General features: G+C 47.2%; 2 protein-coding genes across 8 annotated transcripts in view; both read right to left on the bottom strand.

The window, feature by feature from the left end:
- Window positions 1–15,488, bottom strand: part of sh3pxd2aa (SH3 and PX domains 2Aa) — a 101,297-nt gene extending 85,809 nt beyond the window's left edge. For 2 of the 4 annotated variants that reach the window (XM_080880445.1, XM_080880447.1), the window contains exons 1-2: window positions 14,399–15,488; window positions 979–1,059 (exon numbers count right to left, since the gene is read on the bottom strand). In XM_080880445.1, coding sequence (XP_080736571.1) covers window positions 979–1,059; window positions 14,399–14,494 — 177 coding nt within the window. In that variant the 5' untranslated portion in view covers window positions 14,495–15,488. The remainder of the gene's footprint in view (window positions 1–978; window positions 1,060–14,398) is intronic. The other 2 variants (XM_080880446.1, XM_080880448.1) reach the window with 2 other exon arrangements.
- Window positions 15,489–16,496: 1,008 nt separating this feature from the next.
- stn1 (STN1 subunit of CST complex) lies at window positions 16,497–24,159 on the bottom strand. 4 transcript variants are annotated; one of them, XM_080880452.1, is made up of 10 exons: window positions 23,923–24,159; window positions 21,068–21,163; window positions 20,868–20,945; window positions 20,528–20,698; window positions 20,196–20,307; window positions 19,379–19,529; window positions 18,130–18,207; window positions 17,276–17,398; window positions 17,129–17,201; window positions 16,497–16,843 (listed from the first exon to the last, which is right to left on the bottom strand). In XM_080880452.1, the coding sequence occupies exons 1-10, from the start codon at window positions 24,053–24,055 to the stop codon at window positions 16,686–16,688; spliced, it is 1,173 nt and encodes a 390-aa protein (XP_080736578.1). In that variant the 5' UTR covers window positions 24,056–24,159; the 3' UTR covers window positions 16,497–16,685. The 4 variants fall into 4 exon arrangements, with proteins under 4 accessions (XP_080736578.1, XP_080736577.1, XP_080736579.1 ...); XM_080880451.1 differs by having other exon boundaries at window positions 16,521–16,843; window positions 20,528–20,701; window positions 23,923–24,158; XM_080880454.1 differs by having other exon boundaries at window positions 16,707–16,843; window positions 17,049–17,201; window positions 20,528–20,701.
- Window positions 24,160–24,374: the final 215 nt, after the last annotated feature.

Genomic DNA, 24,374 nt, shown 5'->3' with positions numbered 1-24,374 from the left:
GTATGAAGCATTCATACTGTTCTGTGTTTATTACTCTACCTCTCTCTTTATTCCAGTTTGGGACTAATCAGCTGCAGTAGGGGTGAGGGTCCATTTTTCACTGGTCATCAATGGGACCTTTCAGAAAGGACTTTTCCTCTGCTGATTGAAACATCGTTCCCTGCTGGACGAGCACACTGGAGCTATTGAGATGTGCTCCCTGTAACTCTCACACTGTGGCTCTGTTATATTTACTAGTTATTGGTAGACCCCTGGTGCACTCTACATATGGTATCAGCTTGCAGTAGGGCAAAGGTGCGAGGGGGCTGAAGGAGTGCACATAAACATTCTCCCAGTATGGAAGAGTCCATGTGAAAGATACAGGAAAGGTTTTCATTCCCACTCCTGCCTCATTCCAAAATAAATAGTCCCAAAGAGACACCGCAACAACATTTTAAACAAGGGAGTAAAGCGTCTGAGCCAAGACAGCAAAGCAGAAAAAAGCCTCCTCCGTACGAGGCTCTATTTAAAGAAGCCACCAATCAGAGCAGCGCGTAGCATCTAACGACAAGCCACTGCAAAGCCTGGTACATTAAATTTGACTTCCATGTGGCTTTCTTGCTTGTACCATAAAAAAGGCCTGTCAGCTCCCTGACGTTTTGAGGCCAAGCCAGCGACGAGACGAGAAAGGAAGAAGAGCGGGAGGAGAGAGAGGTGCAGGCTGAGGCATACAAGCCACGTCTCCCCCGCTCCCCCGCCAATTACTAACTCACACATCGATTCATTGAGGCGGCGAGGTGTGGCGAACATGGCCAGAGACACGGCAGCAGCAGCAAACGGGTGCCAGGTTTACACATTAATCTATACAAAACAATGCTGCAAGTTCACACGCTCGACCTGCTGAAGAATACACCAGCGAGCGGCGGCAGCGTCGGGGACTTCAATCCAAGCACGGCCCACACAGGGCAGCAGAGCGGGGCGAGGCTGATGGGGGATTACCTGTAGGTCAAAGAATTTGCTGTATCTTCTGTAGATGATGTGGGAGGTGTTGTCCGAGTAGGTGACATTGATGAGATACACCTGCAAAGACAAAGAAGGCAAAGTTAAAACTGCAGCTTGGTTTAATCTTTTAAATCCAGAAGACTTGTTCAACACTTCCACCTGAAACAAAAGCGCACAAGCTTGGACTGCGAAAGTCACAAACGCAGCACATGTGACAGAAACGAAGCACCACACAGATGCACACACAGATGCACACACAGATGCACCTACGGTGGTAGGTTCTTTCTCGAGTTGCACAAGGTTGGGTTTCAATGCAACAACAACAGCCCGGCTGAGGGCTGATAGAGGGACACTTGGTAAAGGCAAACACATCATCAATAACTGTACTCGTGATGGTTTCTGTCTGTCCAGCTGCTCTGCTGGAAACAAACTCGCAATCGTTCGCCTAAAGCACTGATGCATCACAGTAGCTGACGGTCATAAAACCGCCATCCAGCCACAGGATGGACGGTGACATCATCCCTCTTTTCCCCGCACACTGACCTGGCGGCCTTTACCCTGCCAGATGAAGCCACGCTGCAGCCCTGAGAGGCCTGATAAGATTGAGATAGAGTCCATTTATCTGTCAAGAGGAGCTAAGTGAAGCTGCCATCATCTCTAATCTAATGAAACATAGATAACCAAGGTAACGGATCCAGAGGCCAGGAAATTTTCATCAGAGACGTTAAGAGCAGGTGGGATCTCTCAATTGCTGTTATAAAGGCGCTCAGAGAAGACCTGGATGTGAAATTACTCGAGTGGATAAGCTGTTACGTAACAGACTGCAAGCTCGAGCTGCCGTGGGCACAATCGAAGATGGTCAATAAAACAACGTTTTTTCCCGCATAAAGGAGTTTTTGGCGCAGCCCAAAGAGGTTTTAGTCGGCCCCGAGAAAAAAGGTTAAAACAACGCCACCGCCAAAATGACAGGAAGTGAGAATAAATATTAAAATTATCTCTGAATGTTTTTATTAGCAATTTATGTGAAACAGCTGTTCACCAAGCAACACGTAAGGCTGCACAAAGTGCTTCCTGTTCTGTGCAGGCCGAATATGAAACACGCTAAATGCAAATACAGAAATGCTGAGGACACATATTCAGGATGGATGGAAATACAGTGGACAGCAAGTCAGACACAAACCTTCATTACAAATGTTTCCTTAACAGAAAAAAGGCTCATTTTTACATAAAAGTTCACCTTCGTGGTTAAAAGTGACTTTGATTCTTCAAAACTGAAAGTCTTCCACAGCTTGTAGATGCACAGTCTGATTCTCAAAGATGCTCTTTTTGTACCCGATCGTGTGACATGTTACCAGTTAACTTGATTTGTTTCTTTTTAGTTCAGGTTCAGTTTCCAGTCGTCGCCCCATCACGACGTTTTTGAGACATCAAATTAAAAATGTGCTCTTTTTTTCCATGAAACATTAAAACGTCTCAGTTCAAACGTGCGTTTAGACGTTGACATGTTTTCTGTGTCGTAGTGGGAAAAAAGTATTGGTTTTATTTAAGGTTTGTAACTTTTTTTGGAATTTCAGTTTGTAGTTCTTGTTACGTTTAGACACTTAAAGTATTTTGGCTGTGGGAGGAACCCCCGGTCATCCTCGTGGTCGTCATCTCTGGACTTTAGTTCTTGCAGGTTTGAGGCAACTAAAGCTGCTGAAGTCAAGGTAACGATGGTAACTATGATGAAGAGACACTGACGTTTATCGTGGTTTCAAATCTAGGATGAAGGTTTTTCCCTCTGCTGTTGCCAGAGACGATCCAAACTTCACTTGTGGTGCTGCTGCTGTACTTATAAGCTACATACAAGTAAAACAGCACTGTCACCCAGCCAAAGCATTTCAGTAAAGTGGCCTAGACGCAGCGCAAACAACTGCCTTTGCCTCACGTATAGCATCAAACAGGCGGTGTGCGTTTCCCCGGTGAGCCATTGCTGCTCTTTGTTTCAGCAGATGCCATCTTTTGGGACTGATCTTACGCCGTCACTCCAACCCTCCGTACCTGCCAAGAGTCTCAAGAGCAGCGGCGAGATGAATGAGGTTGAGTCAAAAGCCTCAACGTTGACGCAGGAAGGGCAACAGCCCGAACAAAGGAACTTCCACAACAAAGGCGGAGGGTTAAAAGGCCTCGCCGCTGCGGTACGTTCACTCTCATGCAAACACGGCTGCTGGCATGCAGAAGCTGCAACTGTCACACGACAAACGTGCACGGTGGGGTGTCGCCACAGTGATTAGCTCTGGCATTTACTGCTATGAAAATGTGCTCCCGGGGTCACGCTGAGTCCCAAAAATGGCTCCAGCCACCGTCAGCAACATCCAAGTGTCTGTGTGACTTCTGTAGCGTAACAAGCATTTGTGAGAAGAAGCAAAGAGCTCGTTTTACTGCTCCTTAATATCAAAGAAAAGAGTTTCTGAAACTAAATCAGCTGCTGGTTGAGGTGTCCTCGGGTAACACGAGGCCTCGTCCCTTCAAAGCTTCATGTGATCATAAATAAGGAAGCAGAAACACAAACGTGCTCTTGGCAGCTCACATCAGACTTGGCCTGAGGGAGGATGGAGGTTCTGCCCCCGGCTCTTCTCACAGCTTATTTTTGCTGAATGACGATTATTTTTAAGCAGTTTATAACAGCAGTGCCATCACTGTGTTTAAGCCGGTGCGATTCAAATATCTGTACCACTGTTAGATTCATCAGAGTCACTGTGCTCAGTAACAGCTGAGCAGCACGATGAAGACGACGAGGCGCTGAATGTAAAAACGTCTAAATAACTACGGCATCGCTGTCTATGCGATTACCTACAGAGTGACGCGATGCTGAACCTGGATGACGGGGTCACCAAAGAAGATCGCTTCATTCCCGTGGCTCAGATTCAGCCATGATAAAGACCATAAAAACAACATTCAGACTTCTGACCCTCCCGTCTTTAAACTTTGAGACTCATCAGACCAGGCAAAGGTTTCTGATTTAGAGGAGTCTGCGTGAAGCTTGGCCTCAGTTTCCTGTTCTTATCTGCTGTGCTGTTCAGAGATACCGTAGCTGTAACTAGCAGTCATTTGAGTTGCTGATCGTCGTTTTTTTCTCCATCCTGACTTTCTGTTTGATCTTCAGCAGGTCAGCTCGACCTACACGCCTAAAGACATGAAGTCGTTGCCATTAATGAAGTTTCTACGAACTCAAATCTGATTCCAGGCGTACTGAAAGGTTTAAGTTTAATTAAGATGAAATGCGATTCCTCCACGACCTTTTCTAACTCAAATTACTTTGAAACTTCCAGGGAAAAAAAAAAGAGTTCCACGTTCCTCTAGGCTACAAAAGACATTTTTCCCATGAACTTTGCATAATTTGGGGATGTTTTCCACAACTGTCTAATATGTAGGACACAGCTGGACACGGTCTGCTGTGGACGCATTCCCACTGTTGAGTGGGTTAAGTAAGGGAGCTGCCCTGTCCTCCATCAGTGCAGGTCGATGTCACGCCGACGGGCTTGTCAGGCTGTAGTGTGGAGGTTAAAGATGGGCTGACATCAGTCAGGTAAGTCCTAGAAAAACAGCTCATGATAGAGTTTGGACTTTTCTCTGTTTCCAGAGTTGAAAACTGCAGCGCTGGCATGCTGATGTCATGCTGATGTCATGCTGATGTCATGCTGATGTCATGCTGACGTCAGACAGAACCATGTGACGAGGATCAGCCTGGATGATCGAGTGTGGGAGCAAACTGTGTGCGTAAAGCGAGTCTTTGTCATGTCTCTGCAGCAGTACTTCGACATGAAGCAGCCAACACAGACTTGGATCTAACAGCACGCAGCAGTGCAATTTTACCAAGTGGCTGTGTGTATATGAGTGCTCTATAAACTTCTCTGACCTTAATGGCATGCCAGACTATCATCCTCCCATCATGCATCTGGACCACTTAATTCGACTCGGATGAAAATCCGTGCTGAGCTTAAGTGTAAGACGTGAGCCAGGCGGGAGGACGTGGACTCAGTGAAAGGATCCAAACCCCAGAAGCAGATGGGCATGTGATGGCAACCGCAGTGAAAAACACAACCGACGAGGTCCCGGGTCTGCTCGAGCCCAAAATATCACGCTTTAACCGAACGCCCTCCCACTCCCTGGAATAAACTGCACACGCTCGGCCCCGCCGCTGCCGCCTCTCAGGATAAATCTAGCAGCAAACATCGTCTGATTGGCTGCTAATTACATTTGTATCATTTCTGTTTGCATTTTACATGGTAGCTGCATTTTCCAGACACTCATGCAACTAAAATAAGGCGAGCTGAGATGACTCAGAGCTCGAGTCCGCCCAGTCGTGAGAGCATAAATGCCCCGAATCAACTGTTTGATTGACTCACTCAAATGTCAGTTAGGAAATAATCTGTCTGCCTGTTAAATAAATGCAAATCTGCAAATTAACTCGCATACATTTTTCATCACCACAGACAGGGAGCTAAAAAAGCTGCGATTGCTGCACAGCAGCAGGACCAGGCATTGCTGCAAGGCCAAAACCGAGGCTGAGATTTGTGTGAGGAGGCCACATTAAAACATCTGTGTGATCTCGGGGTTTCTGACAGTGAGCTGAGAATAACCAGGCCTGCATCTGGAAACAGGAAGGAGTTTGACGCTAAAACCACGAGATTAGGAAACAATGAGATGAGACTGACGTGAGAAACAGCCCACAGCTGCTACAGAATAGGAGAAATACATAAGATATATATGTAAGAATAGAAGCTTCTCATCAGGCGCCACAGCACTGACGTGTTCGTCCTTCAAACCAGTCAGAAAAAAAGATTCACAAAGAGCGTAAACAACAACGCGGGGAAAAAAACTCCCAAAAAACAAGGCCTGGGAGGGAAGCACGTCCCAGATAGGAAGAAAAGCACTCACACATCTGCTAATCCCACAGAGGGAGAGCTGCTTGAAAACAAAAGTTTTATTCATGCTCTGAAGCAACGACAGAAACACGAGTTCTTACGACTGAACAAATTGGACCTCTGATTATTTCATCGTGTTCGTCTGAACCGGTTATGAATATTCACGCCGAGCTTACAGCTCGCTTTATTTCCCCCCGCCTCGCCTCTGTAGAGCGCTCCTCTAATTACCAGGACGTTAAAATAATTCATCGACAATCGCAGATCACGGAGAACGTATAAAAACACAAAAACAAAACTTACAGCGTCGGAGAAGAGCCAGGACCCAGCCTCGCCGTTTCCAGGACAAGAAGGCAAAGGAGCCGAGCTCTTGGTGGGGCCCTGAATGTGGGCCCAGCCACTAAATGCGCTGAACCCCGCCTAAACTATATTTAAAGGAACTTATAAAACAGACGGGCGGCATGCTTTCAGACCATCAAAGAAAAAAATCGAGCTGGAAAAAGTCAAGTCTTTCCACATGGAGCTGGTCTAAATATACTCGAGTCTAATAGGGTCACTTAGTCGAGAGGTTAGCAACTGACGGTAAAGCTTTAAAGCTGTTTGCTGACAAAAATGTCAAAGCAGCGACGCGAACTGTAGGACAGGCTCATTCTCGAGCCTCTGGAAACCCCTCCACAGATGCAGCCAAAGCTGTGGCCTTTAGCAGCCACGCAGCAGGACGCCGCAGCGATGCTTCGAAACTGTCAGCGAGCCGCTTTGAAGGGGCCCGGTCACGCCTCGCGTGCCCGAGCTGCGGCCGCAGGGAGTGTCTGCTCAGCAGGTAAAGTCCTGTGCAGCTTTGAAGCCTCCTTCATACAATTGCACAATACACAAGAACAATTCTCAAGTTATTCCATATTAGATTCCAGCGAAGTGAAAAAGCAGACAAGGTCGTGCGCTCAAATAAATCACTCTGCCAACGCCGCTTCAAAGGCGGGCTCTGCCCGGCGGATTCCCGGTTATTGAATTTTAGCTGGTCTGAGTCTGAACATCGGCGCTCGTGTGAGAAACCCAGAGCAACGTTAGACGGCTGACAGCACCACAACACAAGTTGCAGACTTCACAACCTGTGCAGCCTGACGGGCAGAGACACGTGAGGTCAAACTAAAAGCAGGGACAGCACGGAGCGAGCCGCTGTTTCCACGGAAGATCACCGAGCCTTCATTTGAGGCCTGAAGAGATTCAGCACATCAACAGGAAACCGTAAGACGAAGAACAGACAGAGCAGCACGAGTCCAATCATGTTCCTCCTCTCCCTGCTTTGGGCTTCCTGAGACGCCAGTGGCACAGGGCTGTAGAGCGTCTGCAGGCGCTGGAGGTAACCTGTGAGGAGCACGTCTCTGCAGAGCCCACGTAAGAGGCCGCCATCACTGCTCAGCTTTATGCTTGTGCAGACGCAGTACTGTCACGTCCTGGTGTTTTATATCATATATATGTGTTTTATATTACAACTATTCTTCCTCATACTGACGATTGTTATTTGCTTCCTGATAAATTCAAAAACAGCAGAGAAATAGGAGCAGGAAACACACAGCATGTCTTTATCCTGTCTTCCTTCTCTCACCCCAACCAATCACAGCAGATGGCCCCGCCCCTCCCTCAGCCTGGTTCTGCTGGAGGTTTCTTCCAGTTAAAAGGGAGTTTTTCCTTCCCACTGTCGCCAGAGTGCTGCTCATAGGGGGTCATATGATTGTTGGGTGATATTGTAGGGTCTACTGTACAATATAAAGCTCCTTGAGGCGACTGCTGTTGTGATTTGAAGCTGTATAAATAAAACTGAATTGAGGAGGAGCCAAACGTTACTGAACAGGCCAATCACAGTAGTGATTCCCAGGGATGTGCACGTCAGACTACCAGCACACCTGCGCTTTAATCTGACAGGTGATGTCTGTTGGCTTTGTCTGCAGCTTCCTGCTGATAGCTGCTAACCGCTGCCTCTGGAAACCAAACTGATGGGAGTTTATCTTCCAACTGCCGGCTACAGCAACAGTCTAAGTCACTGGATTAACTGTTTAAACTGACGTATTCGTGTGACTGAGTCTAACTGCTGCTGTACTGTAGCTGATTGCGCTCAAATATTCCTCGTAAATCATCCTTGTGCTTTGGGAGAGAAGCAGCATCTAATTCTAATAATGTTTTAACCAGTTTCCCTGACTATCTGTTAATCTCATGAAAAGAGCTGCAAGCCAACTCCATCTCCCTCCATCACTCCACCTGCTCGCTCACATAAGATCCAACCGTTTCCCAAACAACAAAACCAAAGCCAGCACCGTGCAGGCCACACATGATGTCCACACGCACGCCATCTCTCATCAGCTCCAGTTATGACGTCATCGCCAGGAGGTGTTCACACACGTGCCTTCACCAAAAACACAGTCGTCGTTCTTTCCTCGATCATCAAACGCACGAAAACGACCTGAGGTCCTGGTGATATCAGCACGGCATGACGGCGCCCGCCTCAAACGCGCTGACACCAGCCGCCGCCCGCTGCTCATCAACCTCTCCCAAAACAAAAAGCAGGCGGCCTCGTAAACCGTCGTCTTCCCAGTTAGAGGCGAGTCTGGAAAAAGGCGCTCTTTTTACTGAGATATCAGCCTGTGTTTGATAGGCCAATAAACATGCGAGTGTGGACGGCCCTCTGAAGAGATGTTTTACGGCGCCAAATAACAGTGTCTTCCAGCCTGGGCCTCGGCGCAGCGCAGGAGTCTCTGGAAAATGAAACGTTATGGGACTGGGACTTGTAGGGAAACAGAAGCTTAAAGTAAACATGGCCGTGCCCGGCCTGCTTTCTCTTTTATCACCTCCTGCTGCAAGTACACAAACCCTTTAAAAAAAGTGTGTGTTTGATTCGTGTTTGCGACTCAGCGGTCCAGTTTCCCCTCTGACAAAAGCCAGGCTGTAATCCCCCCCTCCCCTCCCACAGGATAAGCATTTCCAGCTGGTTTCACAAACATTACAAATGGGATTCAGTGTTTTCCACAGATTGTGTCTTCCTCTCGTCTTCTCCGCTTCCCTCTCGCCCCACCTCCCACTTTTCTCTCCTCACAGTGACTCGCCTCGTCCCTTGAGACCGGGTAGCTAGGGAAACTAGGCCACAGACTAGCCCGCTGAGACCGTGGAGCTCCAAACACAGTACGGCTCTGAGAAGAAGCTCCTCTTACGCCTTCACTGCACACACGAGTGGCCTGGATCGCGCTCAGCAAGCCTTCCTATAGAGCAGGACCGATTTGGGAAGCTCGTGTTACACGACTAATCCACTCTAAGGGAGAAAGAGCCCGCGCTGCACTGAAACCGTGTCTATATTATCAACAGTAGACCATTAATTCAGTGTCTCCGAGCACCTGCCTGTGGGTGTATTTTCAATTAGCCTGCTAAGAATAATTATTTGCTTTCCGTGTGTGTTTTTGAGGAATAATTTGACGTTCTGAGGAGTGCATTTATTCGCTTTCCTGCCGAGAGCGAGCTTAGAAGACTGATCTCCTGTCTGTGTATTAAGTATGGAGCTGGAGGCGCACAGAGATCAGCTTAGCTCCAGTTATTTTCATGCTAATAAGCACAAACACTGCAGACAGGAGCAACCGGCCAGCCGAGCTCCGTCCAAAAGCAGCGGGACACAGGAGACGGTGACTTTTACCATCCTAATATCTTAAACTAAGCTAAGATAGTGGTTTCCATCCCTGCTTCTTAATCTGTCACTTCTATGTTTAATGTATTAGTGGATAAGGCAGGACAGGGCAAAGATCTGGTGCAGTGACAGCTGACTACATCTGCACCACCTGGTTTTCCTGCCTTTATCCTAGAGCTGGGCGATAGAACGATAACGATATGTATCGCGATATAACTTTTACTCGATAGAGAAATTAAGCTATCGCGATAGACCTCGCCGCTCTTGTCCTCTTAAAAAAAAAAAAAAAAAAAAGGTCAGCCAATCCAAATTAAGTAGCGCAGAGCCGAACCAATCACAGCCGCAGCGTCACGTCGCGTGGCTTGTTACGTGCAGCACAAGTGCCAAGCCGCACGTGTGTTTGTTTGGGAAGCAGCCAGCGGGTAATGGAGGAAATGAGTGTGCCGACTAGAAAAATCAACCGAGCGTGACCGAAGAGAAAACAGATGATGGTTCCAACGCCGGAGAGATTGTCGAACGGAAGAGCCATAGAAGTTCCGTAGTGTGAAGGTATTTCGGCTATTTCAAGTCTGACAAAAAACAGAGTAGCGCGCACTGTAAATTGTGCCGAAAGCAAGTCTGGAAATACAATAAACTGGTGCATGCGTCACACTGTGCGCCACGTTATTGTTTCGGTGAAATGAATTTCTACAATACTGTTAATTCTACTCTCTGCAGTGTTTAAATGCTTACATATACACACAGTTACTGTCCCTCCACACATACGACTCGGTTCTGCTTCTATGCCCCAGCTTTGTTTACTTTTTCCCACCGAGGCTTCTAGACTTCTGATTGGCCAACATTTCGGTACGGTTAGGAATCTAGCGCCACCTGCTGCTTTGGCATGTTCATAGCAGCGTTTTCCTTCATTTCTGCCTTTATGTGTGGACGGGATTATTTTTTAAAACAGAAACGGAAAATCTCCGTTTTCAAAAATACCCGTGTACGTGTGGACGTAGCCTCAGTCTCTGACTGGAAGCGCTAATTCGTCATTTGGCTTTTGTCAGACTAAAGTAACTGTTAAAACTGTTTGAAAAGCTCAGCTATACAACAAGGAGAGATTGAGAATTTCCTTTTAGTTCTCAGTTTATTTGATATTGACAAAAGTTAGTCAGTTTTGTCTGTTCTTCTGTAAAACAAACTAAGATTTATTTTTAGAATTAATATTTTGTTTCTAAGTGGAATTGACAGTTTAGTCTGTTTCGTTTGTTCTATTTTGAAACTTAAACGCTTTAGCGGCTGCCTTTTGTGTAGTTTGCAATATTTGCCTTTATTTATCTGAAAAAGTCTCATGTTCCTTAAGTACATCTACCCTGTTGAACTTATTATGGGAAATAAATATTTAAATAAAAACAGGCTGCTGATTATTTCACATTTTACTTGTGAGCAACGGCACATTTAAATCTTACAAATATAGTTATTTGGCTTATATCGTGATAGATATCGTTATCGCCTGAAATGAAAAAAACATATCGTGATATGAAAAAATCTCATATCGCCCAGCTCTACTTTATCCCAACAGAACAGAAGTAAAGGAATATTTTGTGTGTTTTTGAAACTCATCCATATGAGGAGATGTGGCTGCTTTGACTGAAGTGTCACTGCAGGTAAAAGCAACCAAAACGCTCCAATCAGGTCCAACGGATGGCTCCACACAGGGTGGTCGTCTTCTTTTGGGTCACCACAGCAGAGCCGTCGCTCGTCCCTCCATCCCTACTGTCCTCCTCAGTCAGTCCAGCCCACGAATCTCCTCTGAGGTCTTCCTCTTTTCCTCCTGCCTGGCAGCTCCTTCTTCATCGTCCTCTGTCCAGTATATCCACTCATAGTCACTCTGACGGACTGATCTCTAACCCTGTCCATGCTGCTCACTCCCAGTAAACATCTGAATATCTTCCATCGTCTCCAAACCATCACTGCAGCTCTCTGCACCGTGCTAACCCTAGCTAGCCCTAGCTTAGCTAGCATTAGTACTAACTTAGCATTCCAGCCCCATCTCCAAACATGCTCACTCCTGGTTTTCAGAAAGCTAAGACGGTGGCAGCCAACTGGTGACATTGAGGCAGTTGCATCTTTTATTTACAGTCTGTGTGCACTGCAGAACTGTGCTGCGACGCTGGACGTGTCACGTGCTCCTAAACAGGCCTTAAATGATTGAAAACAAGGTTTTTTATCTTCCTTCGTTTTCTGCAGCAGGTTCGTTGTGTCCCGGCACACTGAGGAGAATAAGTGCGCTAATTGTGTCCACATATCACTCAGCCTAAGGGCCTGCAGGAATGTAATTGCATATGAGCAAGATCGTGTTCCTTTCATGGTGGTCATTTATTTTGACTTGTTTATGAGCTCGAAATAGGATCTGAAGCGGGGATGTGAGGTGCAGAGCTCCGGCACAAACTCTCGCTGTCACGCTTATAACAAGTGTGGTATTGATGAGCGAGGCCACAGGAGGTGAGCTTCAGGAAAGTAATAATAACCACTGGAGCCTGTCACGAGGGTTCGCTTGGTCCAGAAAGTGGAGAATAAAGTGACCGAGATTCCTACAGGAAAGAGGTTTGATGCAACGAGGCCTTTAAGAGATTAAATACAACATTAACAGCAACTGGCTTTTTTTCAGCCATGACTGCAAAAAGGATTATTACAGGTTATCAAGGATGAACCGATCTGGCTTTCAAAGGAATAAAATTAAGCCACTGTGCACAAACCTGCTCTGCACATGCTCAGTGCGGAGCAGGGTCATCTCACCTTGGCACGAGCTTTCAAACAAAGAGGTTTAATGTATAGAATTTATCCTCTCATGATTTGACATCAACTTAAACTTCAGCTTCCTGGTTAAAAAAGAGCTTCTTCTCCAGACGGAGCTGATAGTGACGGCCGTACGAGATTTTATCACGGCTGCGATGTCCGACACGTCGAATGGCCTGTCAGCGAGGACGCGCTCTGCTCTTTACACTTGAGATTACAGACAATAACAGCTCACCGAACATCACCTTAAACTCATTCGGTCACTCGGTGAGAGCACACTCCTACAAACTCAGGGGGAGCTTTGGGGACAGCAGCCGGAGTCCTGGGACGGGCGAAATAACCTCCTGCACTTTTCTGATGAGTGCAAGTCAGAAGGTAAAGCGAGAAGATCCTTTTAAATAAGAAGGAACCGCTCTGTGAGTCCACGACAGGCCATCCGACCCCTGGATCCAACGCACAACGATGTAGAACAGCTTTAAGGTTTGCAGCACAAACGCAGCAGAGCGAGCAGCAACTTTATCGCCGTCCTCTTGCATTAAACAGAATCTGGTTTTGTTCTAGTAGCAGCTGCTCGAACACAGCCGTGAGACACATGGAGCGAGCAGATTATCATGTTTACCCTGTGCTGAAAGTCTCCTGCTGCTCCTGCCTGGACATCATCTCACAATACATCCACCCATCCATCTACCATCATCCTCCACTGATTCATTGAGCTGTTACAGGCTGAGAGGCAGAGACCCTCTGTACAGGTCACTCTACAGTAACTTCTAATAAATACTGACAGCTGTTTGTGTGACAAAACCCAGAGTTACAAAGTGCTTCACAAACACAAATATATGCGTTAAAAAGAGATTCAGAAACAGGCAAAGGACACATTGTAGAAACAGTCAGATTCAGTAAAAGGACTAGATGTTACACCCTGCATTGCTTTAAGTGGAGAAAATCTCCATCAAGAACCAACAGCAGCCTAACCCCACACGATGAGGACACATTACTGTAGTGTTATTAGTATTGTCTTCACTGTTGCAGCGTTTAGGCGCTGCTCGCCTTTCCTTGTGTGTTTGAAGGCATCTGTGAGTTCTGAAGGAAAATGCTGCTTCAAACGGAGCACCAGGGTTTGGGGCTTCCACCACAGGGAAGTCATCAGGCTGACACATGAACATCTGCAGGAAACTTCTTTTAACTGGAGCATCGTTTCCTCAAGAATGAAACAGAATCTTGACAGAAGTAAGAGGAAACGCTCAGCTGTCTGTAAAGGACGGTAACACGGACTCGTTACCGTGAATGTGTCATGCTGGTGAGCACAGCTCCCCCCTGAAGGTAAACTGTGGGTACAGTGTCTCCACAGTGATGCCCGTGTGTCCACACTGCACCAAAGCATGTCAGGAGCTCAGAACAACAATGAAGCTGATGAGCAGAGGCAGCAGGCTGGCTGTGTGACAGCTCACCTGTGCTCGTGCTCTCTGTGCTGAAGCGCTGCCCGAGCTCCGGCGCCTCCTTCGCTGATAGCCGCAACTCGAGACGAGCTTAGCGGCTGTTCTCCCCCAGCAGCCAGGCCGCACGGAGAGACGGCTAAACGCTGCGTTTAGGAGTCACACTGTGACTGTGAACAGGCCGGACACACACACAGGGACACAGACACACACACACAGACAGAGACACACAGGGACACAGACACACACACACACACACATAGACAGACACACACACAGGGACAGGGACACACAGACAGAGACACACAGGGACACAGACACACACACACACATAGACAGACACACACACACAGACAGAGACACACAGGGACACAGACACACACACACACACAGAGACACACACACACACACACACAGAGACAGACACACAGGGACACACACACACACACACACACACACACACACACACACACACAGAGACAGACACACAGGGACACACACACACACACACACACACACACACACACACACAGAGACAGACACACAGGGACACACACACACACACACACACACACACACACACACACACACACACACACTCGTGAGCGGGACCAGGTGCGGGGGTGCAGGTGACTCACGTAGTGCTTGGACGGACTGCGCCTCTTCTCCACGTCCACCACCTTGACGTCCAGCACGGTGCGCAGCTGCATCTTCACCCTGCAAAGGCTCTGCATGGAGGCGCGTGCGTGCGGCCGCGGGGCTCCGGTCAGCTGACTCTTATCACGGCAGAGAAATCACCGCGCGCATCGCCGGTGTCGGCTAACGGTTCGGCGCTCCGTACTCGTGACGCAACCAGCATCCGATCCGACCCCAAACTTATCGACGGTCCATCTGAGCGCGTGCCCGTGAGCGGGTTCGCCTGCAGCCTCCACAGGCTGAGCCGGCGGCGGGCGGTCACCTCACAAACGGAAACGACGTGCGGCGGCTGCCTTTGTGTCTGCGGTCTGCATACCTGGAGCTGCCGGCGGAGGGGGGCGGGGCTTCACGCGCGTCCTCACGGCTGAAGACTAGAACGAGCCGGTACCGGCTGCGCCTCCATCCCGCTGCCCTGACACGGAAACCGGAATCTGTACGGCCACCCCCGAGCGTCCCCCTCTCAGAGAACCGGGAATGCTGTGGACATCTGGCAGCACGTGCGGCTGGGAACGTCACAGGCTAAACACCACAACCACCACTGTCCCACGCAGCGGCAGCTTTCTGGCCAGAGACACGCGCAAGTGGAAGTATGGATACAGATGTTTCACTGGCGACCAGTCAGCGGCCGCCCCTCTGCTCCACATGAAGGAGCCAATTAGTGACTAAACACTGCCCCCCTGCGCACGCAGCAGCACCTTTAAAGATGCTTTTTGTGATCCCGCTCTGCAAACTGCAGCTGCAACTCCCAGCAGCAGGGGGCGGTGTGGTGCCGCTCCACGTGTCTTATGAGTGCGCTGTTTAACCTTTGATGTTACAAAAGTTACATCCTACATCTCCTCAAAGCTCTTCCCCAGTCCGCGCGTGTAAATAAGACTGACCTGGTAAAATAAGTTACTCTGACTCACTGTGTGCGCCACCCTGTGGTACAAAGTGGTATTACACCACAGCGCTGCAAGGTCCTAGTTTGCTTTCCGGAGAAGTTTTCCGTCGACAAACTCAAAGCGATTTTTTTTTCACAATCTGATGATAGTTTCAGTGTATTTAGAAATAAATAAATTACTTTTAAAGATAATAATTTCCCTTGAAAACACTCAAGTACCTCAAAATGTTTGAAATCACTTTAAAAAAAACACCCTCTCATCTCTGAGGCTTTGCCGTAAGCAGGAGCACATCTGGGCAGCTGCCTGGAAGCTGCAGGTTTCCTGCTGCAGGGTCATCTGCTCCGTGGTAATCTAATTACATTTATAAGGCTAGATTACCAAGCAGGCAAAATGCACAAATCTGCCCCAGGTGTTTGAATCCTCGGAGGCTTCAGGACCTGTGTGTCTGTGGGAAAGAAACACGCATCTCTGCTGAAAGCAGCGCTTCACCAGTTTCACATGATGAACTGGAGCCGTGACAATGAGGCCGTTGTGTGTTTTTGCTGTTTTGGCGCCACAGGGATGTTTCCAGGGTTTCAGAAAAACTGAAACTCTGAGCTGCTGTGGAAGTTAGTGAAGAATGTAGGAGACAACCTTCAGTCAGGCGTGTTTCTAGGGAGGTGGCACAGGGAGGGGGTGGGGTGCAGGAAACACTGATTCTCTGGCTCACGCGCAGGAGGTCCGCCTGTCCGTCCATCCTTCTCATCTCCGTCCTGGTTGCGCACACAGCGGTCGCAGTAGAGACGCCCACACCTCCACCTGACACGATGCTGCAAAGGCCTAAACATCTCTTTGTGTTGCATCTGAAGGCCTGAAGCAGCAGGTGACTAATCATGGTCATCACGTGTTTCCAGCCTCCTTCTAGCGACAATAAAGCCACGAGTTTTGCTTTAAACACCATCTTCTCCGTGTTTATCTTCCATGGATGGAACGTTTATGACTAATGAAGCTTGTGGGGGGAGCCGGGCTGATAAGGAGGTAATGGACTGATGTTATGAGGAGGCCACGGGGGAAATGGTCTGTGGGGTTTCTTCTTATCTGATGATGTTCTTGAGCAGACGTGCTGAGTGGAGCCCGGGAGACTTGGCCGGGGAACCTCCCCCAGGCTACTTCAGCCAGCTCGAGGCCCATCTTTGTTTCTTATTTATTTAAAAACATATTTATAACAGTGATGGTTTGTTTACATGTGGTTGTCATGGTTTTTAGAAACTTTAATAACTTAATATTTAACATTTGTGCGCTCATACAGCAGCTGGATAAAAGCTAAACATGATTTATGCACCGAGCGCTGATGCTCGGCAGTGGCTCCTCAGATGGCGGTGTAGTGGCTGTCGCTGGTGCTGATGATGTCACTGTTGCACTCGAGCGTCTTGAGGACGAGCTCCAGAGCGGCGCGGCTCACGTTGAGGCTGTACCGCTGCCTGACTGCTGACAGGATGTGCAGGACGTGGCAGCCCTTCTCCACATCTGCAGGCGCAGGAGGAGGAAATGAATGCACACACAGACACACACACACAGACGTGAGATCTAAAAGTACGATAAGGGTTTGTGCCACAGTGAAAACGGAGCTGTGATCAGAGAGCAACAGGTGTAATTGTTGTGCTCATTTGATTTCTGACAAGCAGGTAAAAGCTTTCTTTCTTAATTACATCCTCTGAAAAATAATTCGTGCCTCTGAGGAGGGTCAGAAAAGCTGTGAGGGCATCGCTAATCAAAACTTGTGTCTGTACTGCACTGAGCGTGTCCACGCACACTTCTCCCTCCTCGAGTCCTCCCTGATGACGTCTTTGACGGCCACGAGCAGGTCCTTGTCCTGCACGGTCACCTGACGAGGAGCAACAGCGTCACGCACGGCACAGCAAAAAGCTCCCAGAGATGAATGTGTCTGCAGTTTCTTACGAGATAGACTTCGTCCTGGGACTTGACCTTGCGGTACACGGCACCCTCGTCCTGTAGGATCTGCAGGGCCTCCTTCAGGAGCTGACGGAGCTGCTGGCACGCAGACGGACCCGCGACAGGCTCCTAATCAGCATCAGAGGAGCACGAGACAGAAAAACCCAATGAAACGAAGAAAGAAGGAATTTTGCTTCAGATCTGAACACATTTGTCACTCAGCTTACAGGCCGGCTGCACCTCCACGTGAGTTAGACCTTTCAATGCTACGAGGAACTCGTGTTAAAATCACTGCTGGAGGTTTAGTGTAGGCCAGGGGTCGTAACCCTGGGCACGCGTGCCACCGCTGGCACGTGGAGGGTTAACTGGTGACCATAGCTGGACTGGCCACTGGGCATTTGTCTATGCTCAATGGTGATTTTTCATTTTTATGGGCAGATGGGTTTTTGAAGATGAAACCAGGAGATGTCCTTACTGAACCATCAGAGCTGTGATGGAGAAACAGGTTTACCTTTTAGGTGACATGGATGAGTTGAAGGGAAGTTATGAACAGTTTCTGAGAGACAAATAACACCAGGATCCTTTTTTATGTAGCTGACAGCTGGTAACTGTGCAGGGGCGGGTCTAGCAAAGTGTTGCCAGGGGGCAGGTAGGACATTAACAGGGAGAGGTGGGGCACAAAGACATACTTTCTTATTCTCATTTAAAATCTCTCGCTTTTGATAAATAATTATCTGAATCTTACAACCAAAGTTTTTATCTGATGTGAAATGTATAGAAATCACACATATACCAACAAGACTGCACATCACTGTCACAGCAGCGTCTGTTTTCATTCAAAGGCTTCATGGCTTTAATACCTGGGGGGCCGGTCTCTCGTCAAAATGCCCGATTTTTTGTCCCAGTCCAGCCCTGGACACGACACGCAGTGAATCAATCTGAGAAGATGCATTAAAAAAAATAAATGGCCGGGCCAGTGCTGCACATCGCAAATCAGCTCACATAGACACATTAGCTGTGCTGCTTCTTAATGACGGTATCTTAGCTAACAACCCAACTACCAGACTAAAAATAACTTAGCCTACCGGTGAGAGGGACGTTGCTAGCTGACAGTTTTTTCAAGCGATGTTGAAATTTCCACGTCCCGACACTTCAAAAGCTTCAGCAGCTGTCGGCTCAGCATCAGCACCGCGGAAACACACGGATACATCCATAGACTCAGGACAGAATTCACAATGTGCTTTCAGGACTTTGAGGTGTTTGGACCAATGTTTTCTTTTCTAATCAAACCAGAAGCTTTAATGAGCAGCTGGATTGTCTCGCATTAACTGGCTGGACACAGAGGACATCGACATGCAGCTGATTGAACTGAAAAGCTCGACTCTGTGGGGGTCAAAGTTTGCAGAACTACGAACGCAGCTGGAATCCACAGCTGTGCGTGTTCATGGAGCTGCATGTTCACCTGCTGGACGTCACTACCTGACAAGTTTAACTGTCTTCAGAACATTGCAGAGGCCTTATTGACAGTGTTTGGCTCTACATGTCTGTGTGAGCAGATTTTCTCTCACACGAGTCCTCAGGTAGCCGTCTGAATGCTGGACACTCTGAGACCAGAGATCACATTAACATGTGTGTCTCTGTATTAATATAATTCTATAAAGTTGTTCTATATAGTGTGTAACTGTTAATATAGAGCATTACTAAATGTATTGCTAATGCAACCATATGGCACACTGACTTTGAGGGAATTTTAGATGCACTCATCCTCAGAAAGGTTGCCGACGCCTGCTCGAGGCTTTAACACTAACCAGTGCTAACATGTCAGGCTCCAGCTTCCTTCTGTGCCAGATCAGAAACACTCTCTGGGGAAAATATCAAACATGCACGCGCCGTTTGATGGCGTGCTTTCACATCTTCACACCTTTGCTAGCTAGCATGCTAACACTGGTATTAGCATGCAGCACACCATGTTCTGAGACCTTAAAATGTGATGTCAGAAGAATCAGTTTTACTTTGCTGCAAAGTATCAAATCCTGGTGTTTATTTCAGTTTTTCAAAAGGAGGCTTCGAGGTGTGACGACTGGTCCCACGTCCCCTCCCAGTTCATACCTGGTCAGCGGATGCTGCCTGAGGCGGGCTGGAGATCAGAGGCTGCAGGAGGTCCTGGACATCGTAGGGTCTGAACCTGCTCACAGACTTCTGCTTTAAAAAGTCTTTCAAGATCTTTGTTGCCCTGCTGAGGGAGCTGACAGCCGAGTCTCTGAAAGACAGATGTTCGTCGTGACCCTTCGAGCTGCTCTAATAAAAAAAATAACAGCTGATCAAACGTGTAAGCAGCCTGCGACCTCTTTCACCTTCTGTCCTGCCAACAAATCTGAGAACGCCACTGAAAACTTAGTCAGGTTCACTGTAAGCCTGAAATAACCACAGCCCGAGGATTTCAAGGCACAACAAGATGTGGGAATAAGAAACATCTGCATCTATTTTAGCTTCTCCTCTTTTTCCGAGGACGTTCAGAAGTTCTCTGCAGCGAATCGTCAGAAAGCAGACCAACTGAACTCCTGTGACACTGATCTCTGAACAGATTTGGGCTTTAGACTGTGACACTTGGAGTTTAGACTGCAGCTTCAAACAGAGCCTGAGAATGTGATGATGAAATCTCCTGTAATTATGGAGAAAAAAATAACTGTGAAACGTTGACCCACCCGTGTGTACTCTGGCCCACAGCTGTGAAATCACTCAGAGAGTGAGGATAAAACTTTTAATGGCTTCATTAAATATACTGAAGTTCTTGTTTTTAAAAGAGCTGATCCTGGGTCAGACGTGGTTTATTGATGTGGACTCAGCTACTGGGGGTGTGTGTGTGTGTGTGTGTGTGTGTGGGGTTGAATGTTGACTCTCTGGTGTGTTGGGTGGATGCTCGTACCCCGCCGCGTCGGGCTCCAGCTGAGGCGCTTTGTTGTAACACTGTCTGTAGAGCTGAGGAGCCTCCATCATCCAGGAAATCTGCACCGCCATCACCGAGTCGCTCACTTTATCTGAGGACGCACAAGCACACGGGTGAGGACGGAGGCGGAGCCTGCCCACATCCACATATTCACTGTGAGTGTGTTTCTGTGTGTGTGTCGCTCTGTTTGTGGTTCTTTGTGTTATTTGTGGAGGACTGTGGGCTAACTGTGGAATAAACAGCTGCAGACAGTCGGTGCTGCAGTGATGGTGGTTATGAGAGCGTGTGCGGATGAAGCCGTCTCCGCTCACAGTAGGTGGAGGCCTTGATTTCCCTCTGCTGCCTCGACGTCTTCACCGGTCCCCTGACTCGGAGCAGCTCTCCGATCTCCAGGCGGCAGCGCGTCCGCTGGGCTCGTCTCAGCTTCTGCAGCTCCGCCACCGGGTCGAAGCCTCCCTGAGCCGCGGCGCCGAGTTGTGCCCCTGCTGGAGATCACACGAGGACACTCGCTCTGTATTGATTCTGCATCTGAAGCATCACCAGGCTGACAAAGGAGGACAAGGACATGTCTGCAGGCGGCAGAGCGCTTCATTTTACTGAACAAACTGAAAGCAACGCCAGGCTAACACTGAGATACAAACATGAACTCACACTTGCTCGGCTCCCGCTCCTCTTTCAGGACGTCACTTTTCCAGCACAGGCAGTTTATAACGCCCGTACCATCATCCACTGTGAGCACGCAGCAGCGGAGACAAAAACAGAGCACATGTGACCAGAATACAATCGTGAGGTCTCACGACTACAGCAGTGATGAGCACAACTCCACAATGGGAGTGAGTGAGGACGAGCACCTCCATAGCAGAAGAAGTCTTCCCTCTCCCTCTTGTAGACCACCGTTCCCAGCACGTCGACTTTGGAGATCGGGTGCAGGTTGTAGAAGTAAATCCCTTTGAGTGGAAAACAACAGATAATTAAAGGTGAAGGTGTGTCTCCAGTGAGAGAGCAGCGTGTCCTCCTCTCCATGTGCTGAAGTGTCTCTGAGCAAGACACTGAAGCAAAGCTGCTCCTGATCGTCCAGTCTAGCTAGACTTCACCTGAGCTAACTGGAGTCCCTGAACTGGTCCTCTGGACCAGGATTGTACTGTTGGTAGGGCTGGGACAACGCGTCGACGTAATCGATTACGTCGACGCAAAAAATACGTCGACGTAAAAAAATCTGCGTCGATGCGTCGTCACTTTCAAAAAAAGACATGGCGGCAGCGAGTAGCGAAATCATGAGTGAGGCAGTTGCAGTCAACTTAAATCACTCCACCCGAACACGCAGCTCTACAGTATGGGGATATTTTAACAGAAAAGGAAGTGATTCAGTCGTTTGCCGGCTTTGTGAGGTGGAAATGGCCTATCATAAAAGCACGACGGCTATGCACCAGCACCTCAAACAACTGCATCCAGGAGCAGCTTCTGCAAAGGACAAACCACCGTAAGTTTTCAACTTTTTTACTAACGCTAGTTTTTACCCGTTAATTCATCCAGACCCCCCCCCCCCACGTAGACGTACACTCACTCATAGACACAGAGATAAAGACCCAACCTCCGTAAATACAAAACTAATTTAAGCTGCTGAGCAGTAACATACAGCAGCTGCTGTTTAGTTGTTGTTGTTGTTGTTTTGTTTGTGGCCCATGCTGGCAAAATGAGTCTGAATGCACGCAGGCTGATTATCAGAATCGGCGAAAGACAAAAATGTGAGACAGCGAAATGGCCGCAGGAGAAATGTTAACAAGGATAATGCACCACCTGCTAAACGTAGCCGTCGTGGACACTGTTACAACATTGTTAAAGTGCTTGCAAAAGCAAAATGACAATGAACTCTTGATTTGTCAAATTTAATGCGTTTCATCCTATTTGAACGCTGTTTTTATACATAATGCTTCTCCAGCTTGATCTTATAGGTCAAAGTTATGCCATCTAATGACTAGAAAGCAGTGCACCAGTAAAGGTGCCATCAGCCCTGGGTGTTTAAACGTTATCTTTTCCAGCCATCATGATTACTGCATATCATATGTTCAACATTGGGGATTATCATTAACCTCTTACTGTTATGCTATGAAAGCACATGGCATAACAGTATGTGTGTATCTATCTATCTCAACCAGATCCTTATCAGATTATTTTGATATTATGCTTTCCATATAATTATTTAGTAATTATTCGAATTCATCTGTGTGCTGTGTGTGATTTATGATTTCAGGAATAAACAGAAAAGTCTGGAGGACTACTGTCAGAGAAGAAGTACACCATGCACCCCGCAGGAGGTGGCTGTACTTACTGAGAGCGTCTTAGCTATGATTTTAAAAGACAAGAGACCACTTGCTGTGGGTGAGGGATTCAAAGAAATGCTGACCACTTTCCAACCAGGTTACACTCTGCTGTCTAAGCGTCATTTTACAAGCATGATGGAGAGAAAGTATGAAACTTCAGTGGAGAAACTAAGGAATGAACTAAAAAAAGCCTCCAAAACATCCAAAATCTCCCTTACCACTGATGCTTGGACAAGTCTGGTCACAGAGTCCTACTTAGGGGTAACTTGTCATTTCATTATTTGTTCAAAGACGCCATTGCTGCTGTTTGTATATTATTAATTTTTTGCTATGATTTCCTTTGTTATATTTGTTTTGCAAAACATTAAATTTTTTGTTAAAAACAGCAGATTGTAGTACAATGTTATTGTGGATTTTGTTTTGTGAATGAAGAGCACTTTTTGGCAGAAAGCAAAGTGAATGTTACATTTTGTTTGTTTAAAGACACCATTGTTGCTATTTATTTGAAATGTTTTGTTAACTTTTCCTTAATTTTATATATGTTTGCACATTTCATTTCTTGTTAAATGCTATCTCTATTGTATTGATTGTACGACCTCTACAACTTTATTTTGCAATTTTTTTTTTTTTATTAAAAGGTCTTCAAATGAATAAATTTGTGTTTTTCATTTATATACATAAATTAGTAAATGTGAAATTGCTATACAAGTCAAATAATGGGGGAGAAAATCATTAATCGAATCGAATCGAAATCGAATCGGATTGAAAAATGAATCGTTAGATTAATCGATGCATCGAAAAATTAATCGCTAGATTCATCGATTAGGAAAATAATCGTTTTGCCCAGCCCTAACTGTTGGACTATTTTTAATGCAATTACATGACCAGTAATATGGCTGCTGTGTTTAATGGTTCATGTCCTTCTTTGATTTACAGACTATGGTTTCTAAAATACATCCAGACAGTAAAAACTTTGTGATAGTCTGGATATCACAGATTTATTTGGCACAACTTTGCAAATGTTTGTGTTTCTTTGTTGTCTTTTTGCACGTCATCACATGGGGCCTGACCCCGTGGACCTCTGAGCTGGGGTACCTGGTCCACTCCATCACCCCTGCAGGGTTTACATTTATGCGCTGACAGGAACTACAACACATCACACCTGGCACCATCAGGTGGTGTAGTTGAAATGAAATAACGGAGGATTTAAAACGGTATAAATAAGTACAATAAATGCTAAAATAAAAATAAAGGAGCTCAATAAATGTAAAATTCTGCACAATGCGTGGTGCAGGCTAACAGGCGCTTTAACAAAATCTAATTTAAAATTAGAGCTTCAGGAGTGACGACCAAGTAAAAGGTGAGGTACAGGTCCAGTTTGTTACCTGGTACCTGGGTGGACTCCGTCATCTCCAGGATGTCTCTGATATACAGCCGAGCGAAGGCGGAAAACACCGGATCCAGTCCCCACAACATCGACGGAGGCTCTTCCGCTGGATCCATCGCAGCTGTCTGCATTTCATCCTGGGATCAAACACTGATGGTTTACCTGCTTTCACTGGTTTCCCGCCAGCCACACAAACCGTCTCCAGGACAAAGTTAGCTAGTTTCAGTGGCGTCACTTCCTGTTAATTCCACGGTAGATGAACCTGTAGTTCGTCCGGAAGCGCAGCAGAGGGCGCTCACGATGAATAAAAGTGGACCGAACTTAACCCTTGTATGGTGTTCGGGTCTGTGAGACCCGTGTTCAGTTTTTTTCAAAAGAAAAATTAAACAATTAATTATTTTTTCACGTGTAAATGTGTTGTGTCTTTCCACTCACTCCACTTGATTATAA

The sequence above is a fragment of the Rhamphochromis sp. 'chilingali' genome (assembly GCF_963969265.1).
Source record: "Rhamphochromis sp. 'chilingali' genome assembly, chromosome: 4".
Lineage (NCBI taxonomy): Eukaryota > Metazoa > Chordata > Actinopteri > Cichliformes > Cichlidae > Rhamphochromis > Rhamphochromis sp. 'chilingali'.
This window is presented reverse-complemented; position numbering and strand designations above follow the sequence as displayed.

Bases quoted from the DNA above. Each gene is read 5' to 3' on its own strand.
- stn1 (XM_080880451.1), bottom strand. From the start codon at position 24,055: ATGCAGACAGCTGCGATGGATCCAGCGGAAGAGCCTCCGTCGATGTTG. The intron at 20,946-21,067 runs GTGCTCGTCCTC...GCGTGCTCACAG, and splicing joins AGACTTCTTCTGCTATGGAG to TGGATGATGGTACGGGCGTT. The intron at 20,308-20,527 runs GTGAGCGGAGAC...GTGCGTCCTCAG, and splicing joins AATCAAGGCCTCCACCTACT to ATAAAGTGAGCGACTCGGTG.